Source organism: Symphalangus syndactylus, chromosome 4 (genome assembly GCF_028878055.3).
Source record: "Symphalangus syndactylus isolate Jambi chromosome 4, NHGRI_mSymSyn1-v2.1_pri, whole genome shotgun sequence".
Taxonomy (NCBI): Eukaryota; Metazoa; Chordata; class Mammalia; order Primates; family Hylobatidae; genus Symphalangus; species Symphalangus syndactylus.
In genome coordinates this window covers 121,431,936-121,451,593 of record NC_072426.2, presented here as the reverse complement: position 1 = coordinate 121,451,593, position 19,658 = coordinate 121,431,936, and the positions used below count along the sequence as shown (strand labels likewise).

General features: G+C 38.3%; 1 protein-coding gene across 3 annotated transcripts in view; it reads left to right on the top strand.

The window, feature by feature from the left end:
• NR3C2 (nuclear receptor subfamily 3 group C member 2) overlaps nucleotides 1-19,658 on the top strand; it is a 363,201-nt gene that overhangs the window by 245,364 nt on the left and 98,179 nt on the right. For all 3 annotated transcript variants that reach the window (XM_055276070.2, XM_055276066.2, XM_055276067.2), the window contains one exon: nucleotides 2,704-2,820. In XM_055276070.2, the coding sequence (XP_055132045.1) occupies nucleotides 2,704-2,820 (117 nt within the window). The remainder of the gene's footprint in view (nucleotides 1-2,703; nucleotides 2,821-19,658) is intronic.

Genomic DNA, 19,658 nt, shown 5'->3' with positions numbered 1-19,658 from the left:
CGTTCTGTATGCCTACAATCTAAAAAGTCTTAGTTACATTTACTGAAAATTCACAGAAGTGAATCTTAGACTACAGCAGACCAACCCTTATGCAAATGATTCGTGACCTTGCAACATATTGGAGGTTCCCCATAAACACTTGTTGAACTAAAACAAATTTAAATTACGTTTAGTTATTTCTTTGGACTTTAAAGTTTATTCAGTTCAGTGTATATTAAAGATGAAATCTGTGGTTTTGTATTCAATTTCATACTATGCAAAAGGCACATAATGTCAGTTGTCAGTAGAAATGCTGGCTAGTAGAGTGTGCTTCGCTCAACATTCTGTTGCTTCTCATTTCCAAAGAGCATCTTCAATGTCTTATTAGACCAACAGTAAATTATATTGCAAATTAATCTAAATTATATCTAAATTAGTATTTAGAAAACCCTCTCCTGGCCTTGAGGCACAGCAATATTATCAGACTTCCTAAATTACTCTTCCAACTCTACCTTTTTGGGAAGTCATTTTATCAATTCTAGTATGAGTTTCTTCTGGTGAGTAGCAGCAATAATAATCTCACCTGTGTCATAGGGTTGTTCTGTGGGTTAACTAAGATAGAACTCTAATGTGGCATTAAAATTTTATTTTAAAAGTGGAAACCTCTCTAAGCTGCCGTACAACGTCATGAAACGTTATATTTATCAGTTATCGTTTTTACCATGGATATTGATTGCCTTTGTGTAATTATCTACACCTACCCATATTCATTAAGAGCCTTCCATTTTTAGAAAAGGCATTAAATTATTATAATGGCAGGGTTTCATTTCTTCACTTTGATAGATTTCCCTATTCTGTTACTATTGTTTTATTGTTATTATTACTAAGATTTACTATAATGTTAGAGAATATACTTTAGATTACATTATTTTAATTACATTAAGTGACGCACGTTATTTTTATTGAGTATTTACTGTAATTTACTTAGTAATTCTTAAATCAAGGGAACATGATAGTACTACACTGAAGGGAGTGCTTTGGAGCCTGTTCACTACTTCGCAGTAAACAGTGGGCCTCCCTCTCTTCTTTTCAATAACCCGTGACTCTTCAGGCTTCACTCTTCAGTCTGTGCTCACCCACCATATGATCTCACCCAGTTTTGTGGCTTAAAATCACATCCATAAGCTGATTACATCTCTAGCCCAGCCCTCTTCCTCACCGCAGACCTGCCACCTCTACTTGGATGCCTATCAGGCTTCTCTGACTTGCCATGTCCAAGACTGAGCTGGGGTCATTCCTCATAAACCATTGGCTCCTTCTGTTTTCCCCTTTTTAATTAATGGCAGTTCCCTTTTTCTACTTGTTTAGCCCAAGAATCTTAAGGCCTCCTTAACTCCTCATTTCCTCTGGTCTGTCAGCAAACCTTGCAGCTCTACTTTTGGAATACATTTAGAATCTCACCACTGCCACTGCTACCACAATGACCCAGCCCACTTTCCTCTCTCCCCTAGGTTACAATAATTGCCTCCTACTCCTGGTCTCTCTACTTCTGTCCTTAGTCCACTGCAGTCAGTTTCAACACAGCAGCCAGTGTGATGCTGTGAAATATAAATCGTATCAAGTGACTTCTCTGCTCAAAGCCCTCTAGTCTAGTGGCTTCATCTCAGAGTAAAGGCCAAAGTCTTGAATATCATCTCTAAGGACCTATGTGATGTGGCTCACATTAGCTCTTTATCTCTGTCTTTTCTTACTCTCTACTCATTCTCTTCTGCTCATTCATCCTGGTGTCCCTGCTGTTCCTAGAACATGCCAAGTAATCAGCCCTCACCTTCCTCCCTACCACATTTGCTTTTCCTTCTTTCTGGTATATGTTCTCCCCCAGATGTCCCCACTGTTAGATTGAAGGATCTATAGGCCTGATAGATCTATAGACCTTTATTTAAAAATCACCTTCCATGTTCCCTTCATTTTTCTCCCTAGTGCTTATTATTATCTGACATCTTACACATTTTATCTAATTACCTTGTCTATTATGTCTCCCTCAAATCGAATGAAAGTTAAGAGCAGAGGCTTTTGTCTGTCTTGTTTATCACTGTATCCCTAGTGCCTCTAGTAGTGCCTAGTACCCAGTGGGTGTTTAGTAAATATTTTTGAATAAATACTAATAAAGCTAGGCTACAATTTCATATTTTGCCAATAGATGCCACTCTCTAAGCCTGTGCTGTGCCCACATCTGATTTTTTTTAGTTCCATATTGTTTTACAGAATGAAACAGTTTAACATTTCCAACTGTGTAATTTGAAAGTGAAATTACTGTGAAATCCCAGTGAAGTCACATGTATAAATGGTGGGCAGGCATAGCAGCTTAAACAACTGCAATAGGGTTTTTGTTTAGATTGGTGCTGTTGTGATGTCTGCAGGAAATGTGCACTATTCCCTGAACCTATGCAGCTATCAGAAAATTCAAACAATGGAGAAATATCGCTCTACTTATATGAGAACATGTTTGAAAATAAGTGTAATGTTATCATATGTAATCTAAAGTCTCAGCTGCATTAAGCTGACCATCTCCTCCTCTATATTATCCACAAATCATGTATTTTTACTTTTTTGAGGAGGAGATTTCAAGGCAGGAAAGAAGTAGTTTTATATTCTGAGTATACATATTAATGTTTTGTACTAGTATACTCTATTTTAACAGTTATTTTTTATTATTTTAATCAGGGCAACACAACTATTTATGTGCTGGAAGAAATGATTGCATCATTGATAAGATTCGACGAAAGAATTGTCCTGCTTGCAGACTTCAGAAATGTCTTCAAGCTGGAATGAATTTAGGAGGTAAGTTTTGTATTTTTAGTTTAATAAAAATTGTTAATAGATAATGCAACACTACTAAGATCTGTGTACTCTCAAAATTGAAAACGAAGCCAACAGGGAGCAAAGGTTTCTGAAAATCCAGTGAGTTCTGTTTTCATGCTAAAACATTTTAGGAGGGAAATATTTATTAGCTGGAGTCAAAAAGAGGTATGTTTTATGGCTATAGTTCTAGTGAATTTTTCAAGCCTGAGTTTGCTAAGTTTCAAGAACTAGGCACTTAACAAAAAACAAAACAAAAATGAATGACTTTTATATAAACCCATAGCTAATAGTTTTTATTGCCACATCTGTTTAGAAATTAGACCTATATGTGATAACATTACCCACATAGGAGTATATACCTAACTTTAGAGGTAAATGTAATAAAGAAAGATATATATGGAAAAAGCTTTGAAATGTTACAGAGGCTCATCAAAAGAGGGGGAGAGGGTAAAAAACTAGAACCAAATGCGAAAGTATACAATATCCATGGATAGGAAGACTCAGCATCCTCAAGATATAAATTTTCCCTAAGTTAATTTGTAAATATAGTATAATTCTAAGAAAAATACCAATTGATTATTCTAAGTTCCTAAAGAATAGCCAAGAATATTCTAGAAAAGACAAATAATGAGAGGAACTAGCTCTACCAGATAGGAAAGCATATTATAGCTACAATAATTAAAATAGTCTGTGGTATTTGCTTATTAATTGTCAGACAGATTAACAGGAGGTCAAGAAATAGATCCAAATAATATAGGAATTTTGCACATAATAAAACTGGCTTTTAAGATCAGTGGAGCGATGGGAGATTATTCAATAGAAAATACTATGACAATTGGATAACCATCTGGAAAACAAGAAAGTTGAATACCAGCTCTTAACTATACACCAAAATAAATGCCGATGCTTCAAAGATTTAAACTTAGAAAAATAGCCACAGAAGTACTAAAAGAAAACATGAATTTTTCTTAATACTCTCCAAGTAGAGAAGACCTTTCCAAATCCCACTATCTGTGGGTTTCATATTGCAGATTCAACCAACCATGAATTGAAAACATTTGGTTTAAAAAATAAAAATACAAAATTTAAAATACAGTGTAACATATATATATATATATATATATATATATATATATATAACATAGCATTCACATTGTATTAGGTATCATAAGTCATCTGGAGATGATTTAACATATACAGGAGGTTGTGCATAGGTTATGTGCAATACTGGATTCAGGAGATCATGGTGGACAGGAGGCAGGACTAGATTGCAGCTCCAGAAAAAGCAGCATGCGGAGGCTTGCATTGTGAATTTTAGCTCCAGATCCACTGCAAGAACAAACCAGCAATCCCGAGAGGACCCACAGACCCTCTGAAGGAAGTGGACTGCTCCCGCAGGACCTGGGAGACACCCCAGTTACTGTGAGTGCCCCAACTGCAGAAGTGGGGAAGGGAGACCCTCCTCTCCTGAACACACACCCCCACTGAAGAAGCTGAAGGTCTGTTTGTGGGAGAAGTTTCTGGCTTTACCTGGAGCTGAGTCAACTTAGAGAGCCCAGTGAAATACAGGGGTAGAAGAAGCAGCAGCAAGGTCCTGGGAGCTCTCTGGGTCCCCAAGCAGCCCATTCCTGCCTGACACCACAGGGATCCATCTGGAGGGTGGCCAGAGGAGCAAGGGGTAAAACTCCACAGGGAGAAGGAATTCTCTAGCTGAACTTTGTAACAATTTGAACAGGGCGAGAAGCCTCCTTGCCAGAACTTGGGGGAGGGCCCAAATCAGGCCTGCAGCCTTCACAGGCAGGGGAAGAACTAAAGCCCTTTTCTGTGGCTGCTGGGAGGCAGATAGCCTTGGGCAAGTTTTCAAGCCCCTCTTGCCCTCTCCCTGGAAACAGACTCTGGCTGTTGGGGCGGCTCGGTGGGAGTGAAACCAGCCCTTCAGTTTGCCTGGGAGCAGGGTGAGGCCTGTGACTGCCTGCTTTCCCCCACTTCCTTGAAAACTTGCATGACTCAGCAGAGGCAGCCATAATCCTCCTTGGTACACAACTCCAGTGAACTGGGAATCTCGCCCCCACCCCCCACAGCAGCCACAGCAAGACCCACCCAAGGAGAGTCTGAGCTCAGACATGCCTAGCCATGCCCCCACCTGATGGTCCTTCCCTATCCACCCTGGTAGCAGAAGACAAAGGGCATATACTCTTGGGAGTTCTTGGGCCCCACCCATCACAGTTTCCTCAGCACACTACTACAACTGATGCTTTCTGGAAATCGCCACCTCCTGGCAGGAGGCCAACCAGCGCAAAAATAGAGCATTAAACCACCAAAGCTAAAAACCCTCACGGAGTCCATTGCACCCTTCACCACCTCCACTGGAATAAGTGCTGGTATCCACACCTGAGAGACCCATAGACAGTTCATATCACAGGACTCTGTGCAGACAACCCCCAGTGCCAACCTGGAGCCAGATAGACTTGCTGGGTGGCTAGAAGAGAGACAACAATCACTGCAGTTTGGCTCACAGGAAACCACATCCATAGGAAAGGGGGGAGAGTAGTACATCAAGGGAACACCGTGTGGGACAAAAGAATCTGAACAGCAGCTTTCAGCCCTAGACCTTCCCTCTGACAGAGCCTGCACAAATGAGAAGAAACCAGAAAACCAACCCTGGTAATATGACAAAACAAGGCTCTTCAACACCCTAGAAAATCACACAAGTGCACCAGCAATGGATCCAAACCAAGAAGAAATCCCTGATTTATCTCAAAAAGAATTCAAGAGGTTAGTTATTAAGCTAATCAGGGAGGCACCAGAGAAAGGCAAAGCCCAATCTGAGGAAATCCAGAAAATGGTAAAAGAAGTGAAAGGAGAAATATTCATGGAAATAGAAAGCTTAAAGAAAAAAACAGTCAAAAATTCTGGAAACTTTGGACACACTTTTAGAAATGTGAAATGCTCTGGAAAGTCTAAGCAATAGAATTGAACAAGTAGGAGAAAGAAATTCAGAGCTCAAAGACAAGGTCTTTGAATTAACCCAATCCAACAAAGACAAAGAAAAAATAATAAGAAAATATGAACAAAACCTCCAAGAAGTCTGGGATTAAGTTAAATAACCAAACGTAAGAATAATCGGTGTACTTGAGGAAGAAGAGAATTCTAAAAGCCTGGAAAGCATATTTGGGGGAATAATCGAGGAAAACCTCCCCAGTCTTGCAGGAGACTTCAACGTCCAAATATAAGAAGCACAAAGAACACCCAGGAAATTCATCCCAGAAAGATCATTGCCTAGGCACATTGTCATCAGGTTATCCAAAGTTAAGACAAAGGAAAGAATCTTAAGAGCTATGAGACAGAAGCACCAGGTAACCTATAAAGGAAAACCTATCAGATTAACAGCAGATTTCTCAGCAGAAACCCTAAAAGCTAGAAGGGATTAGGGACCTATCTTCAGCCTCCTCAAACAAAACAGTTATCAGCCAAAAATTTTGTATCCAATGAAACTAAGTATCACATATGAAGGAAAGATAACAGCCATTTTCAGACAAACAAATGCTGAATTTGCCACCACCAAGCTACCACTAAAAGAACTGCTAAAAGGAGCTCTAAATCTTGAAACAAATTCTGGAAATACATCAAAACAGAACCTCTTTAAAGCATAAATCACACAGAGCTATAAAGCAAAAAAAAAAGTTAAAAATCAAAAACAAAACCAAAGTACACAGGCAACAAACAGCATGATGAATGCAATGGTACTTCACATTTCAATAATAACATTGAATGTAAGTGGCTAAATGCTCCACTTAAAAGATGTAGAACTGCAGAATGGGTAAGAACTCACCAACCAACTATCTGCTGCCTTCAGGAGACTCACCTAACACATAAGGACTCATATAAACTTAAAGTAAAGGGGTATAAAAGGCATTTCATGCAAATGACACCAAAAGCAAAGAGGCATTGCTATTCTTATATCAGACAAAACAAACTTTAAAGCAACAGTGGTTAAAATCCTAAACATATATGCACGTAACAGTGGAGCTCCCAGATTTGTAAAACAATTACTAATAGACCTAAGAAATGAGATAAACAGCAACACAATAATAGTGGGGGATGTCAATACTGCACTGACAGCACTAGACAGGTCATCAAGACAGAAAGTCAACAAAGAAACAATGAATTTAAACTATACCTTGGAACAAATGGACTTAACAGATGTATACAGAACATTTCATCCAGCAACTGCAGAACACACATTCTATTCAACAGCACATGGAACTTTCTCCAAGATAGACCATATCATAGGCCATAAAAAAAGCCTCAATAAATTTAAGAAAACTGAAATTATATCAAGCACTCTCTCAGACCACAGTGGAATAAAATTGGACATCAACTCCAAAAGGAACCTTCAAAACCATACAAATACATGGAAATTAACCTGCTCCTGAATGAGCATTGGGTCAAAAACAAAATCAAGATGGAAATTTAAAACTTCTTCAAACTGAATGACAGTAATGACACAACATATCAAAACCTCTGAGATACAGCAAAGGCAATGCTAAGATGAAAGTGCATAGCCCTGAATGCCTACGTCAAAAAGTCTGAAAGAACACAATCTAAGGTCACAACTCAAAGAACTAGAGAAACAAGAACAAACCAAACCCAAACCCAGCAGAAGAAAGGCAATAACCAAGATCAGAGCAGAACTAAATGAAATTGAAACAAACAAACAATACAAAAGATAAATGAAACAAAATCTGGTTTTTTGAAAAGATAAATAAAATTCATAGACCATTAGCAACATTAACCAAGAAAAGAAGAGAGAAAATCCAAATAACCTCACTAAGAAACAAAATAGGAGATATTAAAACTGACACCACTGAAATACAAAAGATCATTCAAGGCTACTGTAAACACCTTTACACACATAAACTAGAAAACCTAGAAGAGATGGATAAAGTCCTGGAAAAATACAATCCTCCTAGCTTAAATCTGGAAGAATTAGATACCTTGAGCAGACCAATAACAAACAGATTAAAATGGTAACTAAAAAGACTGAAATGGTAACTAAAAAATTGTCAACAAAAAAAAGTCCAGGACCAGATGGATTCACAGCAGAATTCTATCAGACATTCAAAGAATTGGTACCAATCCTTTTGACACTATTCCACAAGAGAGAGAAAGAAGGAACCCTCCCTAATTCATCACCCTAATACCAGAACCAGGAAAGAACATAACCAAAAAAAGAAAACTACAGACTGATATCCCCAATGAACATAGATGCTAAAATTCTTAACAAAATACTAGCTAACTGAATCCAATAACATATCGAAAAGATAATCCGCCATGATCAAGTGGATTTCATACCAGGCATGCAGGGATGGTTTAACATATGCAAGTCAATAAATGTGATATGCTACATAAACAGAATTAAAAACAAAAAATCACATGATCATCTCAATAGATGCAAAAAAATGCATTAGACAAAATCCAGCATCCGTTTATGATTAAAACTCTTGGCCGGGCATACTGGCTCATGCCTATAATGCCAATACTTTGGGAGACTGAGGTGGGAGGATCACCGGAGATTAGGAGCTCAAGAGCAGCCTGGCCAACATGGCAAAAACCCATCTCTACTAAAAATACAAAAATTAGCCAGGGGTGGTGGCACGTACCTGTAGTCTCAGCTACTTGGGGAGGCTGAGTCAGGAGAATCACTTGAACCCAAGAGGTGGAGGTTGCAATGAGCCAAGATCGCGCCACTGCACTCCAGCCTGGGCAGCAGAGTGAGATTCCATCTCAAAAAAAAAAAAGAAAACCTCTCAGCAAAATCGGCATACAAGGGATATACCTTAATGTAATAAAAGCCTTCTGTGAGAAACCCACAGCCAACATGATACTGAATCGGGAAAAGCTGAAAGCATTCCCTCTGAGAACTGGAACAAGACAAGGATGCCCACTGTCACCACTCCTCTTCAACATAGTACTGGAAGTCCTAGCCAGAGCAATCAGACAAGAGAAAGAAATAAACAGTATCCAAATTAGTAAAGAGGAAGTCAGACTGTCACTGTTTGCTGATGATATGATCGTTTACCTTGAAAACCCTAAGGACCCCCCATAGAAAGCTCCTAGAACTGATCAAAGAATTCAGCAAAGTCTCCAGATACAAGAATAATGTACACAAATCAGTAACTCTTCTATACAGCAACAGCAACCAAGCAGAGAATGAAATCAAGAACTTATCCCCTTTTACAATACCTGCAAAAAAAAAAAAAAAAAAAAATGTGTAGGAATATACCTAAGAGTCTAAAGACCTCTACAAGGAAAACTACAAAACACTGCTGAGAGTGTTTTGAAAGAAATCATAGACAACACACACAAATGGAAACACATCCCATGCTCATGGATGGGTAGAATCAATATTGTGAAAATGACCATACTGCCAAAAGCAATCTACAAATTCAATGCAATCCCCATCAGAATACCACCATCATTCTTCACAGAATTAGAAAAAAACAATTCTGAAATTCATGTGGAACTAACAAAGAGCCTACATAGTCAAAGCAAGACTAAGCAAAAAGAACAAACCTGGAGGCATCCCATTACCTGATTTCAAACTATACTATAAGGCCCTAGTTACCACAACAGCATAGTACCGGTATAAAAATAGGTACATAGACCAATGGAACATAGTAGAGAACCCAGAAATAAACCCCGATACTTACAGCCAACTGATCTTTGACAGATAAACAAAAACATAAGGTAGGGAAAGGACATTTCAACAAATGGTGCTGGGATAATTGCCTGGCCACATGTAGGAGAATGAAACTGGATCCTCATCCCTCACCTTATACAAAAATCAACTCAAAATGGATTAAGGACTTAAACCTGATACCTGAAACTATAAAAATTCTAGAGGATAACATTGGAAAAAACCCTTCTAGACATTAGCTTAGGCAAGGATTTCATGACCAAGAACCCAAAAGCAAATGCAATAAAAACAAATATAAATTGTTGGGACTTTATTAAACTAAAGAGCTTTTGCACAGCGAAAGGAACAGTCAGCAGAGTAAACAGACAACAGAGTCAGCAGAGTAAACAGATGACCCACAGAGTGGGAGAAAATCTTCTGTATATCTGACAAAGGGCATTTAATATACAGAATCTACAATAAACTCAAATAAATCAGTAAGAAAAAAACAGTCCCATCTGAAAGTGGGCTAAGGACATGAATACACAATTCTCGAAAGAAGATGTACAAATGGCCAACAAACATGAAAAAAATGCTCAACATCACTAATGATCAGGGAAATGCAAATCAAAACCAAAATGCAATACACCTCACTCCTGCAAGAATGGCCATAATCAAAAAATCAAAAAACAGTAGATGTTGGGGTTGGCATAGATGCGGTAAACAGGGAACACTTCTACACTACTGGTGGGAATGTAAAATAATACAGCCACCATGGAAAACAGTGTGGAGATTCCTTAAAGAACTAAAAGTAGAACTGCCATTTGATCCAGCAGTCCCACTACTGGGTATCTACCCAGAGGAAAAGAAGTTATTATTTGAAAGATATATTTGCACACGCATGTTTATAACAGCACAATTCACAATTGCAAAATTGTGGAACCAACCCAAATGCCCATCAATCAACAAGTGGATAAAGAAACTGTGATATATATATATATGTTATATATATATATATATATATATATATGTTATATATATATATATATATATATATATATATGATGTAATACTATGCAGCCATAAAAAGGAATGAATTAACAGCATTTGCTGTGACCTGGATGAGATTGGAGAGTATTATTCTAAGTGGTGTAACTCAAGAATGGAAAACCAAACATCGTATGTTGTCACTGGTATGTGGGAGCTAAGCTATGAGGACCCAAAGGCATAAGAATGATACACTGGACTCTGGGGACTTGGGGGGAAGAGTGGGAGGGGGATAAGGGATAAAAGACTACTACAAATATGGTGCAGTGTATACTGCTTGGATGGTGGGTGCACCAAAATCTCACAAATCACCACTAAAGAACTTATTCATGTAACCAAATACCACCTGTACCCCAATAACTTATGAGGAAAAAAATAGATTACATGCAATACTGTGACATTTTATATGAGAGACCTGAGAATTCATGGATTTTAGTATCTCAGAGCAGGGGATAAGTTTTCCTGGAACCAATCCCCTGAGGACGCTGAAAGATGACTATATGAAATAAACTCAGAAGCTATAAAAGCAAAAAATTGAGAAAACGAACATTACTTACAAATCAAATATTACTGCAAAGGCCTTGAACAATATGAAACTGGAGGAAATACAACTTATAGACAAAGGGTTAATTTTTCTCACAGATAAAGAACTCCTATAATTTTATAAGAAAATAAAACCCAACTCATTAAAAAAAAAGGTAAAGGATATGAACAGAACAATTGCAGATAAAAGAAATACAATTGGTTCTTGAAACACATGAAAAGATTCTAAATCTAATCATTATAATAGAAATGCAAATTAAAAATGTAATGAGATGTTATTTTTTTGACAAGGATAAAACATTTTTATGACACTGTTTGATGAGAGTATGGAAATAAAGTTAAACTCATTCATGATCTCCTGCATTTCAGGTGGGAGAATAAATTGGTACAACCCCTATGGAGAGCAATTTGGCTATTTCAATAAAATGTTAAAAGGCGCATGCCTTGGACTCAACAATTCCACTTTTAGGAATTTATCCTACGTATATTCTTGCAATGTTAGAAATGATCTCTACATTAAATACTCATTGTGGTGTTGTTAAATATCAAATTTATTAAATATTCATCTGTTGAGGGTGGATTAAATTACAGAATACTCTTCAGACATTAATAAAAATAAAGAGAACTCTGTATATACTAATATGGACTGATCTCCCAAGTAGTATTTAGTGAAAAAAATCAGGTTGTAGAATAGATATACAACTCATAGCATACAAAATATGCTATTTTAGAAAGCATATTGTATAGAACATTTCTGGAATGATGTATGACATGCTAGTAGTGGTGGTCATCTCTACAGAGAGGACTTGGGTAGCTGGAAGATGTGATAAGAAGGAAAACTAATTGTCACTGTAGATCCTTCTGTGCCTTTGAATTTTGTATTGTGATGGAAGCATGTGTTGTGTACCCATATTGCCTATTTTAAAAAAAGTAGTTCAAAAAACTAATTAAATGAGACTTCATTCTTTGCTTTGATCAATGAATTAACTGGCTGGCTGATCAGGACCAGGGAGTAAACAGGACTTCCTATAGAGCAGAACAACTCCTAGAAATCAAGAGAACAGTGACCTTGGCCTTACTGCTAATGTGAGGACATGCTCCAAGCACCAACACCAAATCGGAGAGAGGGCCACACTGGCTAAGGGGGCATGCCCTGGAACCAGACTATGTGGGTGGGAGCCATTGCTCTGCCACTCACTGACCTTGTAACCTCAGGCAAGTTATCTTTTCTTTGTGCTCCAGTTTCTTTTTCCTCACATTGCATTGATCAGCATACCTACCTCTCAGACTGTGATGAGATTTGATGAGTAAATGTATGGTGAGAAGAAGGTGATTACTGAGTGTGTGTTAGTTGGCAGTGGCGGAGGTGGTGAATGTGGGGTGGGTCGTTGTGGCTTCCATAGTGCTTTCACACATTATCTCATTTTATCCTACCAACCTCTGAATCCCCAGCAAAGGCATTATGGCCCCATGTTTTGGTAATGGTGGGCCTCTGGTGCCCAGAGAAGTTAAGTGACTTGCCCAGGCAGTGAGATAAACTAGATCTTGAACTTCTGAGCTCCTTTTCTGGTGTCTCTAGTGCACCACAATGTCCCCTTGTCTGATATTGGAATCATTGCAGATGTGGCCCAAAAGATTACCCTCTGTAGTATGTGAGTGAGAATCAGGAGAGATTATTAATAATTTAAAATCTAGATGACACAAGGGTACAGCCATTGGTTGTAAAATGAACTCAATCTATTTTGTAAAATCCATCAGTTGATTTTTTTTAAAAAAGCACATGCTAGGAAGGTATGTTTTAATGTAGCTGTATATAATGTGTAGAGTACTTTACAAATAATAGCATATATTACATAAAATATATAGATATTGTTGTAAATATGTATATGAAATGTATAGTCTTATTCACGCTGTAATATATGGTTACTGTTGGTTACTATAAAGATAAAATGCCTATCCTTATCATTCTTTTTTTTTCTTTTGTGAGACAGAGTCTTGCTCTTGTCACCCAGGCTGGAGTGCAATGGCACGCTCACTGCCACCTCTGCCTCCCGGGTTCAAACGATTCTCCTGCCTCAGCCTCCTGAGTAGCTGAGATTACAGGCGCCCACCACTACACCAGGCTAATTTTTTTTTTTTTTTTTTTTTTTTTGTATTTTTAGTAGAGTTGGGGTTTCGCCATGTTGGCCAGGCTGGTCTCGAACTCCTGACCTCGTGATCTGCCCACCTTGTCCTCCCAAAGTGCTGGGATTACAGGCGTGAGCTACCGCGCCCAGCCTATCCTTATCATTCTTACCTCATAGGGTGTTCTAAGGATTAACTGAGTCAGTAACTTGAAACAGGATTTTTTAATGTCTGCACAGTTGACATTTTGAGCATGACAGTTCTTGTTGTAGAGGACTGTCCTGTGCATAGTAGGGTGTTTATCAGTGTCTCTGGTCTCTACCTACTAGATACTTGCGGCAGTTCACTCTCCTCCAGTTGTGACAACTAAAAATATCTCCAGACTGTACCAAATGTCCCCTTGGGGCCATGGAGCACTACTGGTTTAGCAATAATAGTAAGAAAGTATTAGGTATTATTTTCTGTTGAACTACACATTCCATCAGAGGAGGAATTGTTGTTTGTTTATTTGTTGCCTTATCCTCAGTGACTGCAACAATACAGGGCACAAAGTTTGGTGTTCACTGGCTACTGATTGAATACATGAATAAACAATTGGCATTTTTGAGGGCTTGCTGTGCTCTGAGCACTCTGCTGAGCCCATTATATGCACCGTCCCACTTAAGCCTCACAGCAACACTATGAGATACGTACTCTTCATGTGTCCATTTTATAAGCGAGTTAATGGAGGCATGGAGGTTAAAAATCATCATCACTGGTCATCAGAGAAATGCAAATCAAAACCACAATGAGATATCATCTCACACCAATTAGAATGGCGATCATTAAAAAGTCAGGAAACAACAGGTGCTGGAGAGGATGTGGAGAAATAGGAATGCTTTTACACTGTTGGTGGGACTGTAAACTAGTTCAACCATTGTGGAAGACAGTGTGGCGATTCCTCAAGGATCTAGAACTAGAAATACCATTTGACCCAGTGATCCCGTTACTGGGTATATACCCAAAGGATTATAAATCATGCTACTTTAAAGGCACATGCACACGTATGTTTATTGCGGCACTATTCACAATAGCAAAGACTTGGAACCAACCCAAATGTCCATCAATGATAGACTGGATTAAGAAAATGTGACACATATACACCATGGAATACTATGAAACCATAAAAAAGGATGAGTTCCTGTCCTTTACAGGGACATGGATGAAGCTGGAAACCATCATTCTCAGCAAACTATCATAAGGACAGAAAACCAAACACCGCATGTTCTCACTCATAGGTGGGAATTGAACAATGAGAACACTTGGACACAGGCAGGGCAGGGAACATCACACCCCAGGGCCTGTTGTAGGGTGGGGGGCAGTGGGGGAGGGATAGCATTAGGAGAAATACCTACCTAGCGTATATGACGAGTTGATAGATGCAGCAAACAAACATGGCACATATATACCTATGTAACAAACCTGCACGTTGTGCACATGTACCCTAGAACTTAAAGTATAATAATAATAATAATAAAAGCTGGCCCAAGGCCAACAAGCCAGGGAGTAGCAGAGTCAGAACCTGGATCTCTGTTCCTGGCAGCAAAGCCTATGCCCGGCCTCACTCAGCAGGTCCCCTGTAGGCAAAGTGGCTCAGCTTTTAAAGACAGCCATGGTACAAGTGTTTAGCTGGCATCTGCAGTTATCTATAAGTAAGATTTGGCACGGTATGTGATACAAAATTCACATAATTTGTTACTGTTTTCTGCCTATACAGGATAGGTTTTATGGGTTTTGGTAAAAAATCTTGCTGAAAAAAGCTCACTCTGAATCTTGAGGTCATTTAAAAAAGTAGATGAGTCAAAAACGGGCAGAGTGAAAACTGGTATTTATGAAAGCAATATTTACTTTAGGTTTAAGTTATAATTTAATCACTTCTGGTTCATAAATAATTAACTTTTATTAGTTGTCCAGTTGTGTACATTGTAATTTTTTTTCCTTTTATGATTTATTTCGAATCCTTGCTTTTAGTTTCAATTTGGGGAAAAGAAAACACCAACGATCTTACACTTAAAAAAGAGAATGTGAAGTTTAACTTCTAATGTGAAGCAATTTCTAAAATTAAAAACATGAATTAAAACCCTTCTATGCGTGTTTCGATCTCACTGCTGTTTTCCTAGCAAAGCAAAGTGGTCCAGTTTCTTTTACCCGCCTTCTTCTTTACTATCTCTTTTGAGAAGTAAGGCATATGGCAACATAGTGTAATACTTGGAAGACCTTTTCTTTTAGCAAATGATCATGACTCCTGGAATAAAATCCAAAATACTAGAGAATACTTTTTTCCTATCTGATCAGTTGGTTAGCATGTAGTCCTAATCATGTCCCCAAACTGGCCTCTCCTTTACAATGTGGGAGGAAAGAAGAATGAAGAGTGCATAGATTTGTATCTCTCAGAAATTAAAGCTATAGAATGTGCCTCTTCCCATTTCTCTAGACCCACTCCCTCCCTCCTGCCACAAGTACTATTCTTTTTCCTTAAAATCCTGCTGGGCTGTAGGCAGCATGCAAAGGAAAATACAGCAGAAGATGTGAGAATGTCAACAGAGAAATTGAAAGGAAAATAACAGTTCTTTGGCCCTAAGCTGAGTCTGCCACTCTTGCTATAGCCCATATTAGTGGATCTAAAAAAGCTCCGTGGCTCTCTGTACGTGAGAATTTTCTGCTTTGTGTAGCTTTTTTCAAAGGAATTAATTCACTTCACTTTTACCAGTGTTCTGAAGGGAGTGGTCTGTACATGCCTTTTAGAGCTTTTCCTAAAAATCTGTAAAGCATAGCACCAAATTTAGCCAGCCCTTAGACCAAGAATGAGTCCTTTGAAGGGTTTCTAGCCTGACTGCCCCCTGGCCATAGAATATAGAGAGGATCATAGAGTTTTTCCTATTCCAGTCCTCCCATTTTACAGATGAGGAATTTGGAGTACAAGATGGTATCATTAGATACTTGAAAAATACAGTGTAAGGATCCTAATTAGTCCTCTTCCCTTCTTTCTAAACTACCCCTCTCACTTCACATTTCGATAGGACTTGAAGTCCTCTTTCACATTCCTTTAGTGAAGACACTAAAATATTAAAATCATGCTTCCTATAACTTTAAAGAGGTAGACTTTACAAGCCACAGTATATTTCTGAAACTGGTTCCTAATTCTGGTTCCAATGTACTTGGAAGTAGTTTTCCTTAATCCCGGAAATCACTTTACTCAGGTTAGCAGGATCCTATAAAGGTGTCCATATCGCGTCCCCCTTTCCCTCTTAGAGTGGGACACATCACAGGAAAAGCGAGAAGGATCTAAGACACAGGAAGCAGGAGCAACAGCAGACATCATGGTTGCTTTTGAGGGTTGGGAGAGAAGGCAGCTAGGGGAAGAGGGAAGGGAAACAACGCCAATACTGGGAATCATTCACTTAAACAGATGCTCTTGTACATTACTGATAACAATGGAACCATAGTGGGGAAAATACTGATCTTAGAATACATCTACATAATGCAATATGAACGGGCCAATAAAATTATGGCCATGAAAACTTATAACAACATAGAACAGCCTCTGAAAAAAGAAACTAATAATACAAAATTAGTATGCAAAATTATTTAGGTTACTTACTCTGTGATTACGACCACACTAAAAGGTTTGCATGAGTCAAAAGACTAGAAGGAAATGTTAGAACACCAAAGATGGTTTGCTAGTGAAGTAACATTACGACTGCATTTTTTTCTTATCTCCTTTCTAGTTTATTAATAATATGAGCATATTTTATAAAATTTAAAGAAAAAAGCTCATAATTTTGAACTAAAAAGAGAAGCATTAACACTAACAGTGTTAGTAAGCAGAAGAGGTAAAGACACACAGATGGCCAAAAGAGTTATCCCTGAACAGGAAGGAGGAAAAAAGATTAAAAAAAAAAAAAAAAAAAAGCCATCAGTAAGTTACCTGCTGTGCAATACTTTTAAATACTGAAATGTAGAAGTGAGCAGAAAACAAAAGACCCAGAGACCAAAGAATTAAAGAATCATGACTGACACACCAAACCCAGAGAGAGATCTTTTTACTTAAAGAAAATTGGCTTTACCTGCCAGCAACTTGCTACAACTAGTTGGCATGGTCACCTGCAAAACTCACAGTGTAAGTCTGGTGAGAGAAATTACAGGATCAACGCCAGCGAGAGAATAGGCTTAATATCTGAAATCCAGTAAGAGAAACAATTTTTATGTCTTTAAAGGGTCTCCCAAGGCAGGATATGCGGTAGTTGTAGAAGTTTAGAAAGCCCAAGTGTATTGAGTTTTATAAAAGAGATACCATTCCTCAGATTTTTTTTCTTTCCATTCTCCTTGCTTATAGACAATAAGAATTTCAATGGGACTTTTGAACAGTAAAGTTGGGCAAGAATAAATTTTTATAAGTCAGTGAAAGTATGGTTTTTGCATCTTCACATATAAACTAAGCCATATTAATTGTCATAGTAATATAACTGTTGAATTAAACAACTGGTGTTTTTACACTGCAGAATTTCACGGAGGAAATTCAGGATTGGCTCTAAAGCAGACAGAATTTAAAAGATTTGCTGTATCTCTTTTAAAGACTTTTTTTTGTTTTAAATTTTAACTCTTGTGATTATAATTTGCACTCAATATATACATCTAATTTTTGTTAGTTTCCTTCGAAACTCTTATTAAATTGGTGTCTTATTTTGTGAATGATGACATCTTAGAACAGAAGCAGTGCAGGCATTGAATGCCAGTGTTCATCCCTCCCCAGAAATACATGCAATTTTATGAACTCACTCATGCCTTGCTGAGCTTACCCAAGGAGTCTGCTTTTCTTATGTCTTTTTAAATATAAAATTCAGGGATGTTGGAAAAATTGAGTATACAGATTCCCTCTGTTGCTTTCAGTTTTCCTTTAACTTTTTCACTGCAGTCTGTCCTGGTAGATTGTCATTCTAGCCTTCCTTAAAGGGCCTGAGAGCTTAGCATTTCAGACTTTTGGGGCATAGGAAATCTTGTCATTTGTCCTCGGTGGTCTCAAGAGACCTAGAGTCTGAACTGTCCTTTCTCTTTCCAAGTAGCATCCTCAATACACAGTTCTCTTTGGGCCAGGACCCCCAGCAGCCTCCCAGTTTCACACACTCACTGATATTTTCTATAATACACAACTGCTAACTCTGTTAAAATCATGTTGTGGTTTTTGTTCATGACACCTCACATTGTTAGATTATTTCAGGTCACTGCAGATAATGGAGTTTTATTACAATAATAATTGCACAGTCTTTGTGAACTGCTGGAATATCACTCAGGATATAAGAGGCTTTCAATTTCTAGGACTTTCTCTTTGTTTTTTGTCTTTTTTTTTTTTTACCTGCTTCTTTCTGCTGTTTTCACTCTACCTCTCTTTGTCCTAACATGTTGCTTTTGCATCCTCATGGTTTTCAGTACAGGTTTCTACTTAATATATTCTCTCTGCCTATCTCTCAGTGTCATTGACACCTGAGTGTCCTGCATTCAAAATTCCCAAGAGGAGGGTCCAGATTAACTGGTCAGTCACCACCCAGAACAGGGCTTCCGATTGGGCTGAGAGAATATAGACAATGTCTGCCTTTGACCCCTTGCCCTTTCCTCACCCAGGCTGGTATGGTCAGATCACAGGGCCCTTTGGTAGAAAGTGGGAGAACCTTTTGAGAAACATTTTGACCCAATTTTTCAGGAAGGAACTGTGACTATAACAATCAGAGTATAATAAACACATCTCTAGTACAAACCCGTAACAGTTACAGGCATCTGTTAATTGCAGAACATCCTTGAAATCGCGGCAAAATTTTCAATATCCTAATTTTTATTTACGTATTTTATGTTATCCATACATTTAAAAGTGAAAAAAATCAGTTTTCAATAAGCAGATTATCAAAGCGAAATATTAGCTTCATGCTTCTTGGAACAGAACTACTGAAGGCTTTTTTTTTTCCAGATATAGTCTCACTCTGTTGCCCAGGCTGGAGTGAGGTGGCGCATTCTCAGCTCACTGAAACCTCAGCCTACCAACTAGCTGGTATTACAGGCGTGCTCCGCCACACCCAGCTAATTTTTAGTAGAGATGAGGGTTTCACCATGTTTGCCAGACTGGTGTCTAACTCCTGGCCTCAAGGGATTTGCCCGCCTTGGCCTCTCAAAGTGCTAGGATTACAGGCTTGAGCCATTGCGCCCAGCCCCGAAGCCTTTATTTCGGAGTGGAAAACGTTTTACTATGCCTACTTTGAAAACACACGAATCAAAACAAGACAGAAAAGCATAAATTAAGCAAATCTCGGAAGCTTTAAAAAATTACTAATTAATGTGTAAGGTGGACATTCTCTTGTAGAACATTATCTCTATAACTAAATTGTTCTCTGTCACT